The sequence below is a fragment of the Chanodichthys erythropterus genome, chromosome 24 (assembly GCF_024489055.1).
Source record: "Chanodichthys erythropterus isolate Z2021 chromosome 24, ASM2448905v1, whole genome shotgun sequence".
NCBI lineage: Eukaryota > Metazoa > Chordata > Actinopteri > Cypriniformes > Xenocyprididae > Chanodichthys > Chanodichthys erythropterus.
In genome coordinates this window covers 15471852-15497597 of record NC_090244.1, presented here as the reverse complement: position 1 = coordinate 15497597, position 25746 = coordinate 15471852, and the positions used below count along the sequence as shown (strand labels likewise).

The 25746-nt window shown below is 42.5% G+C and overlaps 1 protein-coding gene across 2 annotated transcripts in view; it reads left to right on the top strand.

The window, feature by feature from the left end:
* si:ch211-269c21.2 (carbohydrate sulfotransferase 8) overlaps positions 1 to 24314 on the top strand; it is a 73141-nt gene extending 48827 nt beyond the window's left edge. For both annotated transcript variants that reach the window (XM_067380534.1, XM_067380535.1), the window contains exons 3-4: positions 21679 to 21719; positions 23234 to 24314. In XM_067380534.1, coding sequence (XP_067236635.1) covers positions 21679 to 21719; positions 23234 to 24313 — 1121 coding nt within the window. In that variant the 3' untranslated portion in view covers position 24314. The remainder of the gene's footprint in view (positions 1 to 21678; positions 21720 to 23233) is intronic.
* The last annotated feature ends 1432 nt before the right edge of the window (positions 24315 to 25746 follow it).

The window sequence follows — 25746 nt, the reverse complement described above, 5'->3', positions numbered from 1 at the left end:
TGGTTCATACCAAGTTCATACTTATTTTTCTCACGCTTTTCATCTACTGCAAGATCAATTTCTAATAGTAAAATGAAAAAGAGGTATTTTTGTTAACCGTGTTATATGAATTGATCTCACTAGTGTTCACTGGGCAGTGCAGTAGTCTGTGTATTTGTTATGTTTTGTGTGTCATCTCATGCCAAAGTTTGATTTTGTCAGACAAGAATAAATTTTTGACTAGAACATTTTATTTTGACCTGGATGTTTGAGGTTTGTGCAAGTTGGTGTATAGTTTTGATATTGTGTTTAGTTGTGAGAAAATGTTGAATTGTTTCATGAATTGTGCATTAGCAACCAAGAAAAACAATAGAGACTGAAAAGTTTGAAGGACAAATTTTTGTTGGCTTGTACTGGTGTGACGAGACGGGTATCTCACGAGACGAGACGAGACTCGAGATTGAGTTCACGAGACGAGACAAGATTTTTACACACTATTTTTAAGAAATCCTCAATGGTGAAATCATGACTAGAAAAAATATTCTGCAGGTGTATTTGAAATGTTTTAACTAATCATCTTGTAATGAATGTCATTTCAGTTCTACTTTCTGAGTATGAATTATCATATGCAGTAAAAGACAACAATACTCAAGTACTATAAAAGGTTTTGCCACTAACTCAACTGACTGACTTCTCTTTTGTATGATTTCAGTCTCTTCAGACCTTACTGTACATGGTTTATGAGCTTCTACAACTTTTGACCTCCTAACTGAACTCCTTTCCACAAACTGATCATAGAAATAAAACAGTATAAATAAAAATGTTAACACTTTACAATAAGGTCTCATTTATTAACATTAATGTATTAACCAACATCAACTAACAATGAGCAATATATTTGCTACAGTATTTATTAATCTTTGTTTATTTTATTAACTAACATAGTCATTAATTTTTAGTTCATAGTTTACAGTGCATTAACTAATGTTAACAAATGAAACCTTACTGTTTGTGCTTAATACTTTGTGCTTAATAAGATTAAGAGAAAACGTCTCGGTTACAAAGGTAACCCTCGTTCCCTGAAGGAGGGAACGGAGACGTACGTCGGACAGACCGACGAATAGGAATCTCGCTAGAGAGGCCAATCTACTTCGAGTGTAACTAAACGAGCCAATGCACATTGGCATGCAATCATATGCATCAGCTGCTCGCCTCGCAGCGCGGGTATATAATGAGCAGCAGGTGCGTTGCATCTTCAGGTTTTCGCTGAGGAGCCGAACCGGATAGGCGGCAGCATCAGCGGGGTACAGCGACTGTGGCGACGGGACGTACGTCTCCGTTCCCTCCTTCAGGGAACGAGGGTTACCTTTGTAACCGAGACGTTCCCATTCAGTCGGTCACGTTCGACGTACGTCGGACAGACCGACGAATAGGAATCCCTACCAAAGCGCCACAGGAGCTGCCCCCTTCCAGCGCTCTGTTGCAAGCCACCTGAACCCCCTTGCCTGAGGATGGTGGGACAGGGCTAACACAGAGAGAGTCGATCACTGCTGTTCCCCAAAACCCATTCAGTGAGACTATTGGATAACGCTGGGAAAGCGTACCCTTCGCTGGGAAAGGAACGCTGCGGAAGCCACATCCTTCCCCGAAGGAGTTATGTGGAGAAGTACATATGGACTAACCCTGTAGGGCTGTGCTACATATGGAAGAGCTGGGGTGACTCCAACCCGATGAAGGGTAGGTTCTCCCAGAGGGAAAGACACGGGCTTCGTTTAGGAGCAACCGTGGAACCAACCATATGGGATCCCCGTAGGGTCACACATATGGAACCCAGCCTAAACCCGGTTCTCAAGGATACAACGGAGTATAGGCCTGGCGCCAGACGCTCCGCCACGTCGGCTGCCGAAGGGATATCGGAGGACTCGACAGGGTCTGCCTTGTAGGGACTCTCTGGAGAAAAGAAGCGCATGTAGCGCAGCAAGCCGACACTAAGCCGGGGCCTCTCCGTGCCTCTGACCTGTGGCGAGAACATGGGAGGAGACCGGCTCGACACGAAGGCTATAGTATCTAGCGAACGTGTTAGGTGTCGCCCAGCCCGCAGCTCTACAAATGTCTGTCAGCGAGGCGCCACGAGCCAGCGCCCAGGAGGATGCGACACCTCTCGTGGAGTGAGCCTGCAACCTGAGCGGGCAGGGCACACCCTGAGCTTGGTAAGCCAGGGCGATGGCATCCACTATCCAGTGGGCCATCCTCTGCTTGGAGACAGCCTTTCCCTTCTGCTGGCCTCCATAACAGACAAGAGCTGGTCTGAGGTCCTGAGGCTTTAGGTTCTGTCTATGTACAGTCGCAAAGCGCGGACTGGACAGAGTAAAGCCAGGGCTGGGTCTGCCTCCTCCGAGGGCAGCGCTTGCAGGCTCACCACCTGGTCCCTGAAGGGAGTGGTAGGAACCTTGGGCACATAGCCAGGCCGGGGTCTTAGTACCACGTGGCTATCACCCGGCCCGAACTCCAGGCACGATTCGTCGACCGAAAATGACTGCAGGTCCCCTACCCTCTTGATGGAGGCCAATGCCACCAGCAGCAAAGTCTTCATAGACAGAATCTTTAAGTCTGCTGACAGCAAAGGCTCAAAGGGAGCAATCTGAAGTGCTCTCAGCACCAGAGTGAGGTCCCAAGAGGGTATGGAGAGGGGACGAGAAGGATTTAACCGTCTCGCCCCCCTAAGGAACCTGATGACCAGGTTGTGCTGACCAACAGATTTGCCATCTAAGTGGTCGTGGTAAGTGGATATAGCAGCAGTATGGACTTTTGAGGGTGGAGGGGGGACAGCCTACGCTCCAACCCTACTGCAAGAAGGAAAGCACGACTCTGATCGAGCATCTTCGGGGGTCTTCCCGGCGAGAAGAGCACCACTCGACGAACAGGTTCCACTTTGGAGGCGTAAGCACGTCTCGTAGACAGTGCACGTGCCGAAGTGATGGTGTTAAGTACCTCAGGGGGTAAGTCACCTAGAACCTCCGCATCCCGTCCAAGGGACCAGACATGGAGTTTCCAGAGGTCTGGACGCGGGTGCCAAAGAGTGCCCCGTCTCTGAGAAAGAAGGTCTTTCCTCAGAGGGATGGGCCAGGGAGGGGCTGTCGCGAGGAGTGAGAGTTCTGGGAACCAGGTCCGGTTGGGCCAGTAAGGCGCAACTAACAAGACCTGCTCCTCGTCCTCCCTGACTTTGCACAGGGTCTGTGCAAGTAGGCTCACTGGGGGAAACGCATATTTGTGCAGGCCCCGGGGCCAGCTGTGAGCCAGTGCATCTGTCCCGAGTGTCCCCTCGGTCAGAGAGTAAAACAACTGGCAGTGGGAGGTTTCTGGTGAGGCAAACAGGTCTACCTGAGCCTTTCCGAATTCTCTCCAGATCAGCTGAACCACCTGGGGGTGGAGTCGCCACTCTCCTGGCAGCGCAGCTCGTGATAGCTCGTCGGCCACACGGTTGAGCACACCGGAGACATGAATGGCGCGAAGCGACCTCAGATGCTTCCGACTCCACAGGAGGAGATGGTGGGCGAGTTGTGACATGCGACGGGAGCGTAGACCACCTTGACGGTTGATGTACGCAACGGTCGCAGTGTTGTCCATACGGACCAGTACATGCTTGCCCTGAAGCAGGCCTTTGAGGCGGCTCAGAGTAAGGCGTACTGCCAGCAACTCGAGGCAATTGATGTGCCAATGCAGATGGGGTCCCGTCCAAACCCCTGAGACTGCATGCCCGTATTACGTGGCACCCCAGCCGGTGGCAGAAGCATCTGTGAACACCACAGCATGCCGGGAAACCTGTTCTAGGGGCACTCCTGCCCGAAGAAACAAGGGGTCCGACCACGGACTGAAGGTTCGGCGGCACTCCTGAGTGATTGGCACCCGGAATGTGCCGTGCTGCCACGCCCATCTCGGGACTCGGCCGTGAAGCCAGTGCTGAAGCGGTCTCATATGAAGCAGACCGAGCGGTGTTACAGCCGCAGCAGCCGCCATATGCCCCAGGAGCCTCTGAAAGAACTTCAGTGGGACCGCTGTCCTGCCATTGAATGTATTCAGGCAGTTCAACACTGACCGAGCACGTTCCTCTGTGAGGCGTGCTATCTGCTCGACCGAATCCAACTCCATACCGAGAAAAGAGATCCTCTGCACCGGGGCGAGTTTGCTCTTTTCCCAGTTGACCTGAAGCCCCAACTGGCTGAGGTGTCTGAGCACCAAATCCCTGTGTTTGCACAACTGATCCCGGGACTGTGCTAGGCCAGTCGTCGAGATAGTTGAGAATGCGAACACCCCGTTCTCTCATGGGAACAAGGGCTCCCTCCACGACTTTCGTGAAGACGCGGGGAGACAGGGCCAGCCCGAAGGGTAGGACTCTGTACTGATATGCTCGACCTTCGAACGCGAATCTCAGGAATGGCCTGTGTCGCGGAAGAATTGAAACATGGAAGTACGCGTCCTTCAGGTCAATCGCTGCAAACCAATCTCGGGGACGGATGCACTCGAAAATGCGTTTCTGCGTGAGCATTTTGAATGGTAGCTTGTGGAGGCTCCGATTCAAAACTCGCAGGTCCAAGATCGGTCGTAACCCGCCGCTTTTCCTGGGTACAATGAAGTAGGGGCTGTAGAACCCCGACCTCAAATCGGCTGGAGGGACCGGCTCTATCGCGTCCTTCGCCAGTAGGACTGCGATCTCCGCACGCAGGACAGGGGCATCGGCATCTTTCACTGTAGTGAAGAGGACGTCCCTGAACTTGGGGGGGGGAGCCGGGCGAACTGAATCGCAAAGCCGACCCTGATGGTCCGAAGGAGCCAGCGAGACGGACTGGGGAGCGCTAACCCGGCTCGCAGAGACCGTACAAGCAGGACCAAAGGGACCACCGGTGTACCCGCAGCAGGGCAGCGAGGTGGAACACAGGGACGCGACTCGGAGGGCTCTCTTTGTGAGGCGGCCCGAAGCGGCGTCACAGTGTGCTAGGCAACACTTACCTGGCTCCACGGATGGACAGAGGGAGCAGTCGAGGCTTTGGCTGCCCGCTGCTCGCTGCTGTCCGCTGGCGACAGAAGAGGGGGATGAGAGTGGTGAGGTTTTTCTCCTCCCACTGCTCTCCAAACCCTCTTCAGACCTGGAAATGGAGGAACTGCTCTTTAAAATTTGGGTACCGCTGCCTCTTGGGTCAGTGGCGGAACAGAAACAAACCCAATAAAGGATTTACCACCTGGCTCTCCTCCAGGGGTGGAAGAGCAGCCCCACCCATCTCTGGGTCGCCCGTCTCAGGGGTGATTCTCACCAACCAGTTAAACAGCTGCAGAGACGGGAGGCGTCATCTCCCCGCAATGGATACAGCAGAGCCTGCTGGGCCGGAGTTTCTTGCAGGGGACGACACCCTTGGCGACGAGCAGACTGAGGGGCGGCCCAAGAGGAACTCAATGGTTTGTCATGGGAAGCTCCCCTATCCGCTACTAACTGAGGAGAACCGCTGGGCTCAGTCCTCGACAGTGTCACCGAAAGGCCACCTCGTAAGATGGGAGCATTGAGAAAGCATTTAGCTTGACAACCTCTCACACCTCACAAGGTAAGCCAGGCACTTCTGGACCACGGAGGTGGACATCGTCTGGCTGAGGGCCTGCGCCGTGACTTTGATCACGGTTAGTCAACAAGCGCAGCTCAACCCCAGCACAGAACTACCCTCATGCAAAAAGAGTGCCTTGGCCTCACATGCAGGGTGGGTGTGGTCTGTGTACAGCCACCCCATCCAAGAGGGTAGTGAGAGAGGAAAAACTTATGCAGATTGGCACCTTTGGCATTCCATATTTATGGCACCAATATACCCCCATACTGCCAAGTTTTCCATGCACATCTGGAAGACCCAGGAAAGCATGGCTGTAAACTCTGAATCTGAGTCAGCATAAGCACACACCATTACAGTGGGCAGCGTCACCCTCATTTCCAGAGAATAACAGCACTCTCTCCGATGCTGCAATCGACATCTGTCCCTCAGCTGGAGCTCTGAATGAAATGCTAGGTTCCCCTATGAAAAGGACCAGCAATCCAATCCAGAAACTGCACAGCTTGCAATGCGCTAGAGAGGGAGGGGCCCTAGGGGGTTGGTTCCCCGAAGGAACCCCTCAACCTCATGTCACCCAAGCCATATCAGCAAAGTAGACCTCTTCTGGTGCACCAGAGAGGGCGCTACAATGGAGATTACGCAAGGGAACCGCGCATCTAGAGCGCCGAGCGAGCGCTGGGTTGCCGTGACAACCCGCGCTGCAGCCCGGCAGCTCGACGGCACACGACACGCAGAGGAGCGAGAGGTTTGCTCTCGCTGATCTCCGCGGTCTCCCAGAGTGTCGGGCAGAGCCGCGGCTGTGCTTTTACACACAAGCGGCAGCTGGCCAACAACAGAGGGGACTCAAGCTTCCCGGAGAAAGAAGAGTCACGACCGGCGTGTCGACGTGATCATGTTCTCATATGAAAACATGAACACCCACGAACATCATTTCAGCACGCGCCCAGACATGCGAAACGGTGATCGTGGCCGTCAGTGAGGACAGGAACGATCGCATCCAGAAACACAAGTAGGATGTCGTCTTTAAAAAGACGCGAATCTACTTGTGTAAGCTCTTTCAGGGACTTTACTCTTTTAGAAGTGCTGAAGCACGCAGGGGAACGGCCACCGCAACACAGACAGGGATTGTGTGCAGCCTGTCATGTGCTTTCTCTCTCTTTGAAGGCGCTCACTCTTACCAGCCGTAAAAACGGCTTTTCAGCGCTCAAAAGCGCACCGTACCGGCCGTGAGAACAGCCTTCTGACGCTGTCAAACAGCTATTTGCTCAAAAACGGCAAACGAAACAGAAAAAGAGATGACGTCGACCCCGCTGCTGTGCTGTTCGCCCGCACTCGGAAAAAAAGAGAAGTTCAACCAAAAGCTTGACTCGTCTTCTAGCAGACACTCGCTTGCAGAGAACAGGAACAACACCGTTCGGCTCCGAAGCGAAAAGCTGAAGATGCAACGCACCTGCTGCTCATTATATACCCGCGCTGCGAGGCGAGCAGCTGATGCATATGATTGCATGCCAATGTGCATTGGCTCGTTTAGTTACACTCGAAGTAGATTGGCCTCTCTAGCGAGATTCCTATTCGTCGGTCTGTCCGACGTACGTCGAACGTGACCGACTGAATGGGAACTGTTATTCGTTTTCATGTCAGTCATGCAAATAAGACCACATTTTTCTTTGATACAGAGCTGAGAGATGGTTACACTGCCCAGCCTAAAATAGCTTTTATATTGAGAGATATCTGTATTCATCAGGGAGCCGCTTTCAAAATGCGGGGTATTGAGATCGCGTTGAATGCGCGCTCGTGTTTACTTTCACTTTCAACGACCGCGCGTAACTCTGTAAATATGGAGCGGCGGCGTCCGTTATCCAACTGAATTAAATGTTTTTTATTTAAATACAAAGCAAAACCACAGTGGAGGCGTAATGTATACGTAGCGGTGGCATATTCTTTCCTGATCATCCTAACACTCTGTCATGGCAACATCACGAGACTACTTTTCGCCTCGACGAGAAATCTCATCAGTTTAGTCTCGCGAGATCTCGTGACACGAGATCTCGTCACACCCCTATTGGCTTGTCATAAACCCAACTTCAAGTCTTGTTTAAAAAATGTAAAAACTTTGGTCAGTTAGTCCAGAATATAGATGTTCTGGGTGATTGCTAAAGTGTTGCTAGGTGGTTGCTAGGAGATTCTGGGTGGTTGCTAGGCTCTTGCTATGCAGTTGCTGATGCGTTGCTAGAGTATGTGGTTGATAGGGTGTTCTGGGTGAACACACACATACATTCCCATCTCTGTTAATAACAGAAACTCAAAAATTGTTTTGTTGCTCTTTAACTTGCTCTAAAATGTGATTTATACCATTGAAGTAGCCTGTGTAATATTAATAAAACTGCTCATCTCCTTTAGTGATACAAGCTCAGACTCATTTAGAAGTTTTTCATATAGTGTTTACTTGGTGCCATGATGGATATTGAAATTTTGTTATTTATTAATTTCATACAGTATATAGATACTTTCTGGTAATGCAATGCTGGTGAACACAATTGTGCATGTAAGACTATAAATCTCCAAAAAACTATACATGAGCACTTGCTTTGGTGTTGCCACCCCTTTGCCACCCTATAAATAATTTTGTAGATTCGCCCCTTTGGATAAATCGCAATATAAGGGGGCGCCCAAAAAAAACTTTACCGTAAAAAATACAGTAGCAACGTGAAAAAAAAATCACGTATTTCATTAACTGATATAATGTTAATTTACCAACCTAATGAAGTACTAATATCTGTTTTGTACCTTTATAATACACTGATAGTCACCAAACAGTGGTGATGAGAGTCACATGATGAATCAAAGTTCATCACAAGCAGCTTTTCCACAAGCTGAGGAGGACAATACTAATATATAGAAGGTGCACACAGTGTCATTCACACACACACTAAACACCATCATGGTAACATGCATGAAATTTTAAAAATGCAATAAACATTAATTTAACAACATTAGATGTAACATAAAACCCTAATGTACATAACTGATTCGAAAAAAATGAGAAAAACTAAGAAGAAACAGAGTTATTTCAACGAAAATATATCAAATGTGAAGTGTCATGCAGGGAATTGTGGGAATGTCAATTACGGTTTTTCACTGTAAATTTTACAATGAATTGTTATTGTTCACTTCCAAAAACTGTGAATTTAATGGTATTTTACCGTAAAATTTCATTAAATGTGCCGTTAGATCTATTACAGTTATTCACCGTATATAGTACGGAAACTTTCTGTAAACCAATTGACTATATGCACGGAGCGTTCTTTAGAACTTCCGCATTAATATAAGCCAGCTCGAAAACTTCCGGTGAGATGTCATTTGCTGGTGTGTTGAACATCAGTAGTGTAATACTTAGTTTATAATCAGAATATAGTCACTTAAATAGTCAAGCATAGCATTAATTTAGTTATTCAAACGTAAGACAGCTTAGAAAATAAATAAAAAAAGACGTACCTCAATGTTCCTCCTCGGCTAAATTCAATTCGACCATTAGTTTTCACACTTTTATGTGAAAAAAGCTTCAAAAATTAAATATTTATTGTGCACTTTAGTTAGATTAATTGAATAAAATGTGTGTTTTCACAAGTGTGCTGAAATCATTGATCTTGCGCTGCTCTGACTGACATCTGCTGTGATTACAAAGGGAGAGCGCGGTGCTCTCTTTCTGTGTAATTAATTCACAATAAAAGTTATTGTTTTTCATAAGATTTTGTGAGTATTTCATACTTCACATTGACAAAATGTTTTTTCAAACCTAGTTATTTTGCCGCCACCTGCTGGTTAAAGTGCTAATTACTGTCTTTTTTATTTTTAAATAAGTGTTTTTATCAAATGTTAAATTTCCTACTGTGACGAGCAGGGCGGGCGAGAGCCGTGAGGGAACGGCGCGAGGCCGGTGACGCGAGTGATAATGAGCGTCACCTGCGAGGCGTGCCGGCCTCGAGTCTCTCACGGAGGAGCTCCGGAGGCATAAAAGGAGGAGCGACTACAATGAAAGACGAGAGAGGACCAGGCCTGGACTTTATTTTATGTTTTGTTATGTTTGTGTGGCCGGCAGACGTCCGCGAGGGTCTGCCGGCATTACTTTCGTTTTGTTCTTTGTTTATTTTACATTAAAAGTTACGTTCAATGTTCGCCGGTTCCCGCCTCCTTCTTCCCATATCTACTAACCTCGTTACATTGGTGCCGAAACCCGGGAGGAAGGAGGGACATGCTGTCGGAGAGCCCTCGCTGCTGAGGGGGATCGCGGTGCTGCGGAGTTCGGGCAGCGCGGGAGTGAAGACCGCGAGAGGCTGCCCGAAGCGGTGGTGCTGGAGCCTTGTGAAAGGTGGGACGGAGAGCTCGAGGCCGTGCCCCTGGGACGAGGTGGGGTGGCTGCCGTCCAAGAGGGAGCGGAGGAGTCGCCGCCGTTCGCCGTGGGCCGGAGCCTGCTGCCGTCCGCCATAAAGGGGAGGAGCAGGGAACGGGGGACTCGCTGCCGGCTGCCCTCAGTCGGAGGAGCCATCGCCGGCCGCCAGGAGGCGGTCGAGGATCGGGCCGTCCACCAAGCGTCCAGTGCCACCGCATGGCACCGCGAAGAAGAGCCTCTCGGCAGGCTGAGGACCAAGCGGCAGTGTGTCGGGGAACCGGACCAAGAATTTTTTTTTTCTTTTTCCTCTCTCCCCTCTCTCGTCCTGTCGCTCCCCTTGCTTCCGTCTCCTTTCTCTCGTCTCGTCTGTCCTTACCCCCAGGTGCTGCGGCCGCCGAGACAGGCCCCGGGGGGGAGTAGAGCGCAGTCTCGGAGGTACCCCCCGGCCTGCGAGGGGCGTTGGGGGTATGTGACGAGCAGGGCGGGCGAGAGCCGTGAGGGAACGGCGCGAGGCCGGTGACGCGAGTGATAATGAGCGTCACCTGCGAGGCGTGCCGGCCTCGAGTCTCTCACGGAGGAGCTCCGGAGGCATAAAAGGAGGAGCGACTACAATGAAAGACGAGAGAGGACCAGGCCTGGACTTTATTTTATGTTTTGTTATGTTTGTGTGGCCGGCAGACGTCCGCGAGGGTCTGCCGGCATTACTTTCGTTTTGTTCTTTGTTTATTTTACATTAAAAGTTACGTTCAATGTTCGCCGGTTCCCGCCTCCTTCTTCCCATATCTACTAACCTCGTTACACCTACATTTTTAAACGTTCGGTTTTACAATGGGGACAATCTCAGAAGGATGAACAAATTATGTTTGTGGTCATCGCATTAAAAATATCATTTAAAGTCCTGGGGAAAAAATGTGTGTGTGTGTGTGTCTAATTACAGACACGGCATTTTTAAACAGTCCCAATAGCTTCGTCTTTATTGCAATCAATAAAACTGGTTTATTGGCAAATTAGGTAAATGTAATAACTGCATTAAAATATAAATACAACATTAAAAGTCAACCATAGATGGTTTTGTGTCGATGTACAACGACTACAGTATGAACAGCTAACAGTTCACCGGAAGTGCCCGAGCTGGCTTAACGACAACCAGGAAGTAACCCGTGCATATAGTCCATTAACAGTTTTTCACTGCAGCATTTTTACAGTCTTTTACTGTTAAAATCACGGTCATTTTTTACAGTGTAGGGCCGGCACTGTGTGTAAACTAACATATTTAACTGCATATCAACTCTATATGAACCTGGTACATTTTAAAATTTACCTGGAGTGCTTTCTCAACCTTTCCTCTCGTCTAATCATAAAGAGCTGGAATACAGAGCCCCGCACATGACTTGCAGGAAAAAAATTTGCAGTTTGCAGGTCGCGTTTTATGCATGCTCAAGTTCATTATTTCAAATGTAGACACGCGGCAAGCGCACACTGCACACGTCTGTGGCGCATTACGGCTTTTTTAGTTCTCATCTCAATAAATATATATATATATCAGTAGAGCTAATGCGGTGGCTAGGAAACTGTTTATCCTTTGCTAAACTTCCTCATCTTCATAGAGAACCTGGTTCATGATTGCTTTGTAACGGCAGACACCACGGGAACGCAAGCTCCCTAACGGTTTGGAAAGAAGGTTAAAACGGCGCTACCATGTTTTTTGTGCATTTTTAGATGCTGGGAGCGGGGAAATCTATTTAGAACGCCTTATTTTATTCATTAAATTATCAATATCAGTATCGCATGGAGAAAGACAATGATATATCGCCCTATTGATATTTTGTACCACCCCTAGTTTTTAGCTTGTTAAAGCTAAAACGCATCTTAATACCAGGTGTAAACAAGGCCATATTTAGTCTTTACTGTCACTTTTGATCAAATTAATATGCCATGCTGAAAAAAATTGTACTGACCCCAAACTTTTGAAAAGTACTATATATGTATAAAAATGAGAGTTTGTTAATCAGAAACAGATTTAGCCCTAATGTCCAGTAAACATGCTTTAAAGTACATGTTAGCTTGAAGTGGGCTGAAAGACGTACCAATGTCAAGACAAGCGCTCAGGCCTAGGAGGTGTGTAAGTTAGTTAAGAAGTCAGCAGCTGACAGCACGAGGTAAAGGAAGGTGGGACATGAATGTTAATCAAGCTAATGAAGTTCTGGAGAGAACGCAGGCTCATGCAGAGAGAGGGGAGAGAGCCAGACACACACACACACACACACACACAACAGCTAACAACAGACGGATGTGCCACCAGGGGGCCCGCTGGTACACAACAGGAGTAAACAAGTAAACAGCTTACAATAAATGAGTCTCTTTACACATTTCCAAAATGTCTGGGTTAGTCAAGGACAACAGCATCGATGAAAAGACTGCGTATATTGAAAAAGTAGGCTATTTGTAAATAAATGCGTGAGTGTGTGTGTGTCACCGTGGGACGATAATTGGATGTAGAGTCGCCGACGTGTTCATCAGACGGCAGAAGGACACTTGACTGAAAATGGGCTGGATTTGAGAAGGAAATGGCCAGACACAAATTGCAAACTACATTCTTAACAACCATATCCATCAGGTCATCCATCCTTATAGCCATCTAAACGTTCCTCTGTCCAATCAATCACGAAATCTATCACCCCATCACTCACTAAATCCTTCCATCTTGCTGCGATTTGCTCATTTTCCCTCCCTCACACGCAGTTCATTCATTCGTCCCCTTCTTGATGGTGGCAGCCAGAGGTGTTTACTCTTCCTGTGACTGCCAGGTATAAATATTGATGTGTGGACGGCCCGTATGGATGTCATAGTCTGTTCAGAAAGAGAGAGAGACATTGTTGTGATCCTTTATGCACTTTAGAGTTCCATAAACAATCAACTTTAAGATCCATTCCAAACATTCATTCACCTGAAGATCTTTCAGACAGAAATCCACAATACTTTAGATTAACAGAGAAACTCATGGAACTTCATCATGGAAGTATTCAATATCTTCCATCATAACTTTCCTAAAAATATATAAATACACTACCATTCAAAAGTTGGGGGTCACTAAGATTGGTTATTTAGAAGAAATTAATACTTTTATTCAGCAAGGAAGCATTAATTTGATCAAAAGTTTTTAGTAAATGTTTTTATGATTTCTTTGAATTTTATCTTCATTAAAGGATCCCGAAATAAATGTGTCACATTTTTCCTAAAAATATTAAGCAACTCAGCTATTTACAACATTGATAATAATAATAAATGTTTCTTAAGCAGCAAATTGGCAAATTAGAATGATTTCTGAAGGATCGTGTGACACTGAAGACTGGAGTAATGATGCTGAAAATTCACAGGAATAAATTAGATTTTAAAATATATTAAAATAGAAAACCATTATTTTACAGTTGTAATAATATTTCACAATATTACTTTTTTCAGCATCATTCAAAATAATTTTCTGTGGTATCGAGAGCATAACTTGTATTTAACCTGTAGCATTAAAGGTGCTGAAGAACATGTTTTCAAAAGATGTAATATAAGTCTAAGGTGTCCCCTGAATGTGTCTGTGAAGTTTCAAAATACCCCATAGATTTTTTTTATTATTAATTTTTTTAACTGCCTATCATTATAAATGCGCCGATTCAGGGTACGCAGCCTCTTTAAATCTAGTGCTCCACGCCCCAAGAGCTCGCACTTGCCTTAAACACCATAAACAAAGTTCACACAGCTAATATAACCCTCAAAATGGATCATTACAAAGTGTTCATCAGGCAGCATGTCTAATCGTGTAAGTATAGTATTTATTTGGATGTTCATATTCGATTCTGAATGAGTTTGATTGTGCTCTGTGGATAAAGCTAACATTACACACTGTTGGAGAGATTTATAAAGAATGAAGTTGTGTTTATGAACTATACAGACTGCAAGTGTTTAAAAATGAAAATAGCGACGGCTCTTGTCTCCGTGAATACAGTAAGAAACGATGGTAACTTTAATCACATTTAACAGTACATTAGCAACATGTTAACGAAACATTTAGAAAGACAATTTACAAATATCACTAAAAATATCATGATATCATGGATCATGTCAGTTATTATCGCTCCATCTGCCATTTTTCGCTGTTGTTCTTCCTTGCTTACCTAGTCTGATGATTTAGCTGTGCACATCCAGACGTCCTGCCCTTGTGTAATGCCTTGAACATGAGCTGGCATATGCAAATATTGGGGTCATACATATTAATGATGCCGACTGTTACGTAACAGTCGGTGTTATGTTGAGATTCGCATGTTCTTCGGACTTTTAAACAAATGAGATTTATAAAAGAAGGAGGAAATAATGGAGTTTGAGATTCACTGTATGTCATTTCCCTCTTGTTATTCAACTATGTCGAGGTAAATTCAATTTTTGAATCTAGGGCACCTTTAAAGATGGGCAGCGGATATTTACATTAAGTGAAAATAGCATATTTTCTTAGCGATATGCTATTTACACTAGGTGAAAATAGAGATAGATTCTATTTACACCATGTAAAAGTATCAGTTCTTTGTATCTTTATACATTAACAGGATGCAATAATATCATAGCGTGTACATGATATATATTTATTAAAATGATTAAATGGATGCTGCCTTATTGGGTGAATAAAAACCCTCCCTACACCTACACCTAACCCTACCCAATAAACACTTTTAATATTATTAAACACTCATTCGAAGTTTATTTCCACTATTAGAACATCATTTTTATTTTTATTGAAAATAAATGCAAGCTCAGCAAAAGGCAGATTCGAACCCGCGTCGATTGCATTAAAAGCCAGATCTGCGAGCCTTACTCGCTACTGTTACACCACTGAAGACATTTAATTTTGTGTGTCTTTTTTAATACTTGAGTGGCCCAACCAGGTGGGCAGAGCTAGTGTAAAAAGTGTTTGCCAACAAGGGACGCTATTTACTCTTAGTGTAAATAGACACTCCATTAAAGATGATACATTTTTATATGTTATTTAAATTCATATTCCTGCAGCCAGGCAACAAATACTTCCAAAGCAAGGTGAAATTCTTCTACTCAGTTCAGAGTTTTCAAAGTTTTTTGAAAGAAACACACATATACACACTTATACGCCCACTGTCTGTCTGGAAAACACATCTTAACTTTTTTTCATTCTTATAAACACATCTTGCTTCGATACCTGATATAAGCTGTTTCCTTGCTGCATCTTTGCTTATATAGACAGTTGAAACTGGGCATGCCCTCAAGTTGAGTTTGTATTTCAAGGTGAATTAAACTCATCTCTAATACACCAATTGGCATATTTATCATCATTTATAGCAATAGACTTAGTCTTCCTGATTTAGTTGTTGCTGGATTCTAACAAGGTTAGACAGGCATACAAATCAGTTGTGTGAAAATGATGTGAGTTTTTCACAGTGCATTAAGTCTAATGAAGAGGACTAATATCAGGAAACCATTATTATAGTCAGTCACCACATCTCACACAGTGTGCCAATGACAGCTGCATATTTTACCACCAAATTTAGCCTCATTTTTGGTCTCAGTGGTTTGACACAGGATGCTTTGTTACCCTCCAAATTTTAAACAATAGTCCAATGTATTTGTATATAGAAAGTATGTTATAAAATATCCATAATTATAGTGACATAAATATAGTAACGTTTTGTTGTGTTTTTATTTTGTGGACTTTTTAGTTATAGGGACTAACTGGACCTTACAAACCAGCCAAACTTTGACCCCTTCTGCTGCTATTCGAGCATAAACCTTGCTTCTCTGTTTCTGTCAAATCAGTAACATCTCATCATGCCGGAGACTGTCGCCATGTTTATGACATATTGATTTGATTTTGTGGAAAGCTGTACCGTGGTAAACAAAGAGCTCCTGCATTAGATGTGACAGGCACTCTGCTTGCTTTTGCTCTTCTCTGCCTCTTCAGATGTCTGTTGTATAACCTTATATGTATACAGCTGCACTCAAGCATCAGTGAGGGAGTATCTTAATCCATATCAATAGCATGTGGCATAAAAAACCCAACAAGAGGGTATATTATTTCATATGATGGTTATCTGCTGTTAGTGTTGGGAAATTTTGTCATATTACTGCACTTCTCCTATAAAAGTAACTAATTGGGCCCTGTTTTATCGATCCAAGCTCATGATCTGAAGCGCATGCCGCAGTTGCGGAAAAACGGAAAAAATTATCGGCGTGGCAGGTGTGGTCCAAAAGGGTTGTACCTATTCTCTTAATGAGTCATGGGTATGTTTTGGGAGTAACAATAAATCAAAGTGTCATCTCCCATTCCTTTTAAATTCCAGGTGCACTTGCTCCATGGCGGATTGCTGTTTACGGTTGAATATAGACAACTGACGAGTCAGTTTAAATACATGTGTATTGCCATGATTGGTCAAATAATTAGCCACTTTCATTCATCCTTACTGCAAATAGGTAATTCTGATATATGCAATGACTATCCATTATGACATGTAGGCATTTTTATCTTTATACAAACAATAATAATAATTGTGTGTAACAAGCAAAGTGTACGCTTGTTGTGCACCCACCCATCAAAAACTGAAGAATAATCTATTAATGTTTGTCTATTTGGCGTAATTTTGCACTTTATTGTCACTTAAAATTATGTTTATGCTGAATAAAATAGTTTGCGTATTGCTATTTTGAGGCAACTGAAAACAACTGCGCCACTGACCAACAAACACCTAGTCTAAAGTCAATGCCGCGATAATTTTTATTTATTTTTTTGTTAATTAGTGATATGCGCCTATAGTAGGGCTGGGCGATATATCGCATGAGATTGTCACGCGCATTTCGTCAGTAAAGCCGGTTCCCTGATTACCGCTAAATCGCCATCACCTGCTTTCAAATGGAGCGGCATTTAATAGACGGAGCCGTAGATCACTGACAAGCTACGCAATATCACGTTCATTATCGAAGGCGATTCATCTGCGATATGAACGCGATATTGCGTAGCTTGTCGGTGAACTACGGCTCTGTCTATTAAATGCCGCTCCATTTGAAAGCAGGTGATGGCGATTTAGCGGTAATCAGGGAACCGGCTTTACTGACGAAATGCGCGTGACAATCTCATGCGATATATCGCCCAGCCCTACTATAGGCGCATATCACTAATTAACAAAAAAATAAATAAAAATTATTGCGGCATTGACTTTAGAATAGGTGTTTGTTGGTCAGTGGCGCAGTTGTTTTCAGTTGCCTCAAAATAGCAATACGCAAACTATTTTATTCAGCATAAACATAATTTTAAGTGACAATAAAGTGCAAAATTACGCCAAATAGACAAACATTAATAGATTATTCTTCAGTTTTTGATTGTTCAGTTTTCTTGGACTCTTAGTTTGTTCTTGTTTTCCTGTTTCCTTTGTTCGCATTGCTAGTTTGTTTCCATGGTTTCTCATCGTTATCACCTGTGTCTTGTTTATTTCCTCATTATCTTGTGTATTCATTGCCCTTAGAGGCTGTTTACATGACACCATGGGCCCTATTTTAACGATCTAAACGCAAAGTGTTTTGGTGATTCATTTACACGACAACAGTGTTTTGGGGGTCTGAAAACACAAACATTTGAAAACAATACCGTTATCATCTCCGTGTAAACTACAAAAACGCAAATTAGTGAAAACGGTGACATCATGCGCATGCATATTACATGTTTCTTTACAAAGTGACACCGACTCCACCGTGACAATTACTTCCAAAACGTCATTTGTTTACATTACAAGTAGTGTGTTACAATGTTTTTTCAGTTTCTTTTATAAAAACTTAACTTTGGTTAGGACTAGCGGGTACTAGAGCATTCTAGAAGATCAGACGGTGGTGGGACCAGAGAGTGTCCCTCGTTCCGTGTTCCCGCTCTCTTCCCGGGATTTGAGTTATTCATAAGCTGTGAAGTCATCGGGAGCGAGGCTGTCTGCAGTGCTCCATTACTGCCAGCTCCCACCGTGCAGCAGCGTCGCTCTCCTGCTTCACCTCATGTCGTTTAGGTTGGCCGTCTCTGACGAGACTGTGATCTAATAGAACTGAGTGATCTGCCGGTGACAGCAGGAGGGAGACGCGCAGCGGCAAAGACATTAGCTGTTTACAGGGATCGTCTGTTATCTTTCACACAATCTCTCCTGCCTTCTCCTTTCCTCCCTGTCTCACTTCATCCCACTCAAGTGAGAGATCTTGCAGACCCATAGAGCGTGAGAGAATTGCATGCAGTCGGGTCAACGCACAAGGCTGTGCATCCGTGTGAGCGCATACTATCTTTTATTCCATTTTGTGCTGCTTGGTATTCATTTTTATAACTTTACAATAATTGTAGCAAGTTCAATAATTGAGCAATATTGAGGATTAACACTAAATAAATTTGACACATTAGTTCGTAAGAGTTATTTGGTCGCAAATCGGACATTGTTGTTTTGGTCATTTTTGGTCATGTGACTAATTTGTGACCAATTTCGTTGAAGTGTAGGGACCTGAAGTGTCATGAACGAAAAATTTCATAAGAAGAGTAAAGGCCGGTTCTCGCACAAAAGCATTTTTGTGTTCTAATGCATTAAATAAAGGCATAATTTGGCATATATGGAAAGCTATTTACTCACGTTAAATAGGATCAACAGAAATTCGATACATCTATATCATCTATAAAATAATGCCATAGAAATAAGACTCATTTATATAATTTACATTTTAAATAAAAATATTAAGTTAAATGAGAAAAAAGAAAAAAACATTAATGCACAATCCCATTCCAATGTCTCATTATTTCCATTTTATTAAACTAGTAAAAACTTGTTTTACTAGTAAAAACTAGTAAATAAACTTTAATAAACTAACAGGAACTGGTTTAATTTTCAGAATATTTGAATATAGTGAAACATTATTCAACATATAATAGTAATATAATATTACATGTAATAGTGTTTTTAATATTAATAGTATTTGTAATGGTAATAGCTCACTATCACTTACTATTAGTATAACTTATCCCGACCCACATAATTTTGGGAAATATGCTTCATTCAATAATTCATGACTGAGTTTTAGCCAAATAATTGGGTTTATACATGGTTGATTCAATGTATTCTTAAACTTTGATTATATTTTGTTTATCTGCAGTGACATGAAAAAAAAAAAAACAGCATGGATGGGCCCTTCATATCTAAATGGCATAATTTTGTGACAGATTATGCAGAGTTTGTTAATAGTATACAGTATTAAGTGAAATAATGCATTATGACACAAATTGTGCAGGATAAAACAGGCTCACCAGCAGGATTTTATGAATTTATGAATAAAAGAGAACACCATGAATATTTTGCAGATTCTCTTTGAAATTCATACCCTCACTCATCTATGGGAAATTACAACCTATACAGTGTCCTCATTACAGGAAACCTCCAAATCTGATTGCATGTAGGTTTACACACCAATGCATTGAACTGTATTGTTTTCCAGAACTCTGTGAATATGACTCTATGTATTTATTTGTAATCATTATATACACTAAACAGGTTTTATTAGCATTGTTACACATTATACAAGATAGCAGCAAGATACATCATACAAGATTAGCTGAACTGCATTTCACAACCCATTTTACTTCTGTAATATGGATTTTTGAGTGAGAATATTAAACAGGCAAAATTTAGGTCAGGACTTGATTTGATCCATCAGGAACTAATCGATTTTTAATTGTTTTGTCAATGTCATAGTCAATAAACCGACTAATGTGACTAACAGTTTACAGAAAAATCACTCGCTGTTCAATCAGGCAGTTGTGAACTAAATAACGGTTCTGAATGATTCATCTTAGTGAGTCGGATTCAAACCAATAACTCATGAGTGAATCTTTTTGACTGACTCATAAGAGTCATTTGGTCGCAAATTGCACATCATTGTTTTGTGCAGGAAACACAGAGTTATCGACAAGTTTATTTTTTTGGTCATGAGACTAATGTGTGACCATTTTAGTTGCAGTGTACAAACCTGAAGTGTCGCGAATGAAGCGGTAAGCGCGAGTGATTTACATGTTAAGTCAATGCAAAGACGCAAATTGACATCCTGCCGCGTTAACCAATCAGGAGCTTGCTCTAGTAGTGACGTAACGTAGCGAGCTGAGGCAGAAATTCGAAACAACAATGGAGGGCAAAATCATCCTCGCTGTACATCTTCATACATTTATAGAAACAGAAATAAAAAGGATCGAGTTTGAAAGAAAGTGAGTGAGGAGGTCGGACAATCTGATAAGTTGTAAAAAACGGTCTTTAATCAGTTAACTTACAGCTATATATATATATATATATATATATATATATATATATATATATATATATATATATATATATATATATATATATATATATATATATATATATATATATATATATATATATATATATATATATATATATATATATATATATATATATATTAAGACTACAAGCCATCTAAAGACGACCAATTGAGCTTATTCGCTGTAATTTACAATTTATTTCCCCACTGACAAGTTGTGTTTATTCAGAGGAAGTGTGGAGAAAGCAGTGGGAGAGTCTGGGACACATAAAGGAGCGGGAGAGCCCCTCTCATGACGCAAATTCGCGTCTGTTGTGAAGGGATTTTCACACGCGAATGAAGCGAGTAAACTCAAAATGTTCAAGCGTCCAACTACGCGCGAATAGCGCGATTTATTCGCGCAAGTTGCATCTGGTGTGAACGCAGCATAAAGGTGCATTTTTGTGTTTAGATGCAGTCTTTTTAACCTTTTTTCTATGTGAATGTGGTAGACGGACATCTTTGGTGGTAGCGTCATAACTCACTGCCTTTTTTTCTTGTGAAGTGTGTGTAAACTAACATTTTGATTAAAAGATTACGAGGACAGTTTTGCTTTTGAATAACACACACCACTTAAACGTTCACAGTAAGACGTGCATTAAGAAAGCAAACAAAGTCATTTATGAATTAATGTATAAACAGATTACAGTAGAAAAAGCATCCCTGGAAAGGACAGTCTTCTCCCCAGCTCCTTCTCCTGGCCTGTAAATAACCTGCTCTCAAAACCGAGTCAGGCCACCACCTGCAATGAATCTATCAACGAGAAGTGTCATGGCTTTGGCATCTAATCGATGCTAGTCTCTGCCCTTCCATAGGTCAGTGTCAAAGCATTGAGACATCTCTGCCAGAGCTGCAAAGTCTGATTCAGTATGACTCAGGCCATCTTCTAATCTGGACTTCGGACTGCAGACTTTTCCCATGGTGGATACTAACGAATATCTTTTGACACACACCTCTGTTCATACACAATAACCTTTGATGTCAAGATGATGTTTGTCAGGCTGCTGGGAGACCATCTGGAGCTGCTGCAAGCAATGGCACATAAACATTAGCAGTCGACCACAGGAGTCAACCTCCCTCCGTCCGCCCTCCCTTTCTCTTCACTTCGTCTAAAACTAAAGCAAGGACACCACTTTGCTGAGCCATATGCTTCTTTATTTCAGCACATTCGGGTGGATCTCAGTATAAGTTCACGTTGGTTGCGCTTTGAATGTAAGCAGCTCGATAAAAATTCCTGAACCCAAAAGTTCACTTTCATGGTACATGGGTTGTAAAAATGGATAAGCCCGAAATGTCATCCTAACATTCCCTCTCTTTTGTTTCCCTCAGGTGCAAAGGTCATATTCTCCCAAGTGCAGGCCATAAGAAAGGTAAGCTTATTCATCTGAACAATCACAAGCGCCTGCTTCAGTCTTGTGCTACGGCTGCTGAAATTATTGTGCGCTAGCACCACTTGGTGGTTGCCATTGCAGAAACAAGACTTTAAAAGCACAGGCTTCTCTTGTAAATGCTTTTAGAGCCCATTAAAAATCGTTCCTGTGTTGATGTATTTTCTTTTGATGGCCTGTAGCCATGTGGACTTTTAGATACTGTACTCCTTAAAATATTTGCTTATTTAATTTGTCTGCTAGCAATATCCAGCAGAGAATTCTGACTAAAAGCTAGTGTCATTTTCGCCACATCTCAAATTAAATGTTTTGTGTTTGACAAAACATTGTGTGAAAATGACATTTTTTTAAATGTTTGGAATAAAATGGCAATACTCCTTTTCCTTACTTAGAGTAAATTCATAGCTTGTATTTATGTATCCTAAATAGTCAATTAAATAATATTTTCACACTTTTTGAAAACAACTGTGACAGTCGTATTTTTTTTTTTAAAGAAAAGTGATATAAATTATTTTTACACAATAAATATTAAATGCTTTATTTAGATTATTTAGTTTATCATAGTTTTAACCACATAATACTCATATTTTTATAATGGCTTTTTATAGTTTAAGATTAAAAATCTGGGTCTGGGAAAGAATTTTTTTTTTTAAATCAGTTTTAATAGGAACTTCATAGAACAAAAGAAAAAATGGTTTGATTAAAATAAACCCCTGTAACATAAATGCCCTTGTGAAAATTTTTTTATATACTTTTAGTCCTTATTACTGAAGTATTTAATACTTTAAAAGAATACACTTTAGTGTAAAGTTTTTGTACCTTAATTGCAATTAAATGAAAACATTTTATAGTTTAAAGTTTAGCTGACCTTAAGAGTTCCATTTTGAACTTAAAGGGTTAGTTCACCCAAAAATTAAAATTCTGTCATTAATCACTCACCCTCATGTCGTTCTACATCCGTAAGACATCAAAATGAGTGTACTTCTTTGAAATACAAAAAAAATATTATTAAAACATGATTTTAATAATAGCAACATTACTACCACTTTTTTAAGGCCCAGAAATGTAGTAAACACATTGTTAAAATAGTCAACATGACTGCAGTGGTTCAACCTTAATGTTATGAAGCGTCAAGAATACTTTTTGTGTGCAAAACAAACAAAAATAATGACTTTATTCAACAATTGCTTCTCTCTTTCCTGTCAGTCTCCTATGCTTTTCACGTAGTAAACACAATGCAGTGCTTTCGGGTTCTATGTCAGAACACCGACCCAGTAATGGCTGACGCTGTTCGCGTGAGCAGCACAACGCATGTGTTTGATGCTGATGCAGGAGCTGGCCAATAATGAGCCGGCATTCTGTGTCTTCAATGTGAACAGCATCAGAGACTGACATGGAAGAGAAGAAACTATTAAATAAAGTCGTTATTTTTTAGACACAACTGAAGTTGAAGAAACAACTATTGTTGCTGACTACTCTCCTTCTCTAACTTTCAGGAACAGTGTCCTTATTGTCTTGACAATGACAGACAGTCTGATCCAACAGAAGACAACTTTCCCAGACCTGTGCAGCCAGTGCAACTTCCAGTCTTCCCATGGGTCCAGCGTTCTTCTCTAATCAACCCTAGAGACATCACTGCTTCCCATGTCACAAAGAGCCACCGTAAACTCCTCCTTAAGAGCAGCCCACTTGTCCAGCAGCTCAACGCAGACCCTCCTGGCCAGATCAGGAACAGTCCAGAGCGACTGACTCAGGTGCAGAGCTCCCGTCTGAGGCTTATGAGAGAGGTATGTGCCAAATACACAAGCGGAACCGCTAAACAGACTATAACCCGCATGCACGTGTCCCGTATCTTTGTGGAGGACAAGCACAAACTCCTCTACTGTGAGGTGCCTAAGGCAGGCTGCTCCAACTGGAAGAGGGTGCTCATGGTGCTTCAAGGTCTCGCTTCTTCCACAGGAGAGATCCAACATGACGAGGTGCATTATGGGAATCACTTGAAGCGTCTAGACTCGTTCAATCAAAAGGGCATCATCCGGCGTCTGAAGACCTACACCAAAGTCCTGTTCCTGAGGGAACCTTTCGAAAGGCTAGTGTCTGCTTTTCGGGACAAGTTTGAGAGTCCAAACTCGTACTACCACCCAGTGTTTGGGAAGCCCATCATCTCAAGATACCGCAGCAATGCGACGCAGTATGCCTTACGCACTGGAGAGGGTGTGACCTTCAAGGAGTTCATCCAGTATTTGTTAGACGTGCATCGGCCGGTTGGCATGGACATCCACTGGGAGCCTGTTGGACATCTCTGCAGCCCCTGTCTGCTGGACTATGATTTCATTGGGAAATTTGAGACTTTGGAGGAAGAAGCCAATTTCCTTTTGAGAAAAATTGGTGCTCCTAGCAATTTAACATTCCCTAGTTTTAAAGACAGGAACCCTAATGCAGAAAGGACATCTTCGGAAATCACAAAGAGATATTTTGCACAGCTAAATGTGACGGAGAGACAAAGGGCATATGACTTTTACTACATGGATTATTTGATGTTCAACTACTCCAAACCATTTAAAGATTTATACTGAGGCCTTTTACAGTTATCTGATGAACTTGTGTGTTGGTCTGATGTTCATATTTTGTCTTAGTGAGGTTATTTTATTACTTTAAAATGTTGTTTATCTGTTAACAAATTTTAATGTTAAATATTAATCACACTATATTTATATCTGCAGGCTGGTCCTTGCGTTTATCTTGTTATTTACCAAACCTATTTAATTCTATTCAGTATGAAATCCCTTGAAGGAATAGTTCACCCAAAACTGAAAACTTGGTCATAATTTACTCTTATGTCATTCCAAACCTATTGTAAAGAATGTGCTTATTTTAAGTACAATGAAAGCCAATGGGGTCCAAACCAACATTGACTTTCAATGTCTGGATAAAAACGACAACAACAAATTAAAAAAACAGAATATCTTCTTTTGTTTTCCACAGAAAAGGGTAAGCCATATTGGTTTGGAATGAATGCTGAAGGTGAGTAATGAATGTGAAGGTTACTCACATGAACGTGAGTGAGTACAATTTTCATTTTTGGGTGAACTATCCTTTTAACACATGTTGTGTGTGATTTGGCTCCGTGTGTCATGTTTTCTCAGACTGCCTAGAATATAATAGAATAGACTACTAAGAGATGTTATTAATTAAAGTGTTGCAGGCAAGTGGTTTTAGTACCAGTCCAGCTTTTCTTTGAGTATCACTTTACTCAATATAACACACCGAAACATTTTCAGCAATGTTACGTGACATTTGCAGATTGTTGCTGGATTTGGTCTGGTACATCTGGTAATGATAAAATCGAAATTTTGTGAATGTATAAGAACAGTTTGTCTACAGTATGTCATGTATTAGAGCATGACCTGCTACACCTTTGCCTTACTTTCACATTTATCATACTATGACATTTTCTGTATATCAATAAATGTTAGCACCATCTTTTAATGTTAGTTAGATGACATCTCTGTATTGCCTTTTTTATTGTTATAATGATGTATAAAATACCAGTCATTTCTAGTCTCCTAGGCCCTGTTTACACCTGGTATTAAGATGCGTTTTGGTTGATCGGATCACAAGTGGATCCCGTTTCCACCTGGTGTTTTAATCCATCTCTTACAGTATGTCCACTTTTGATCACTTCTGTCCTGATGTCTTTGAGGATCAGGTCTATGGGCAGGTAAATGTATGGGCTTTTTCAGATTTTTCGATCTAATAGGCGAAATAACTGTGTGAAGTTTGCATATGAACACAACTGGAGATGTCTGGAAAACTTACAGAGATCATCAGCTTTCGTTTCTGCTCTGAGTGCATGTTCGAAAAAATAAATGTTTAGAGAAAATTGTGCTTAGTACATTTTTCATCTTCAACCCGAACTTATGGCTTTAGCCGGCAAAGTTTAAATTCTGTCTGTTTTGCGCGCTTCCGATAATGTTTATTGTGTCAATAGGTGGAGAGTAGGCGGCTG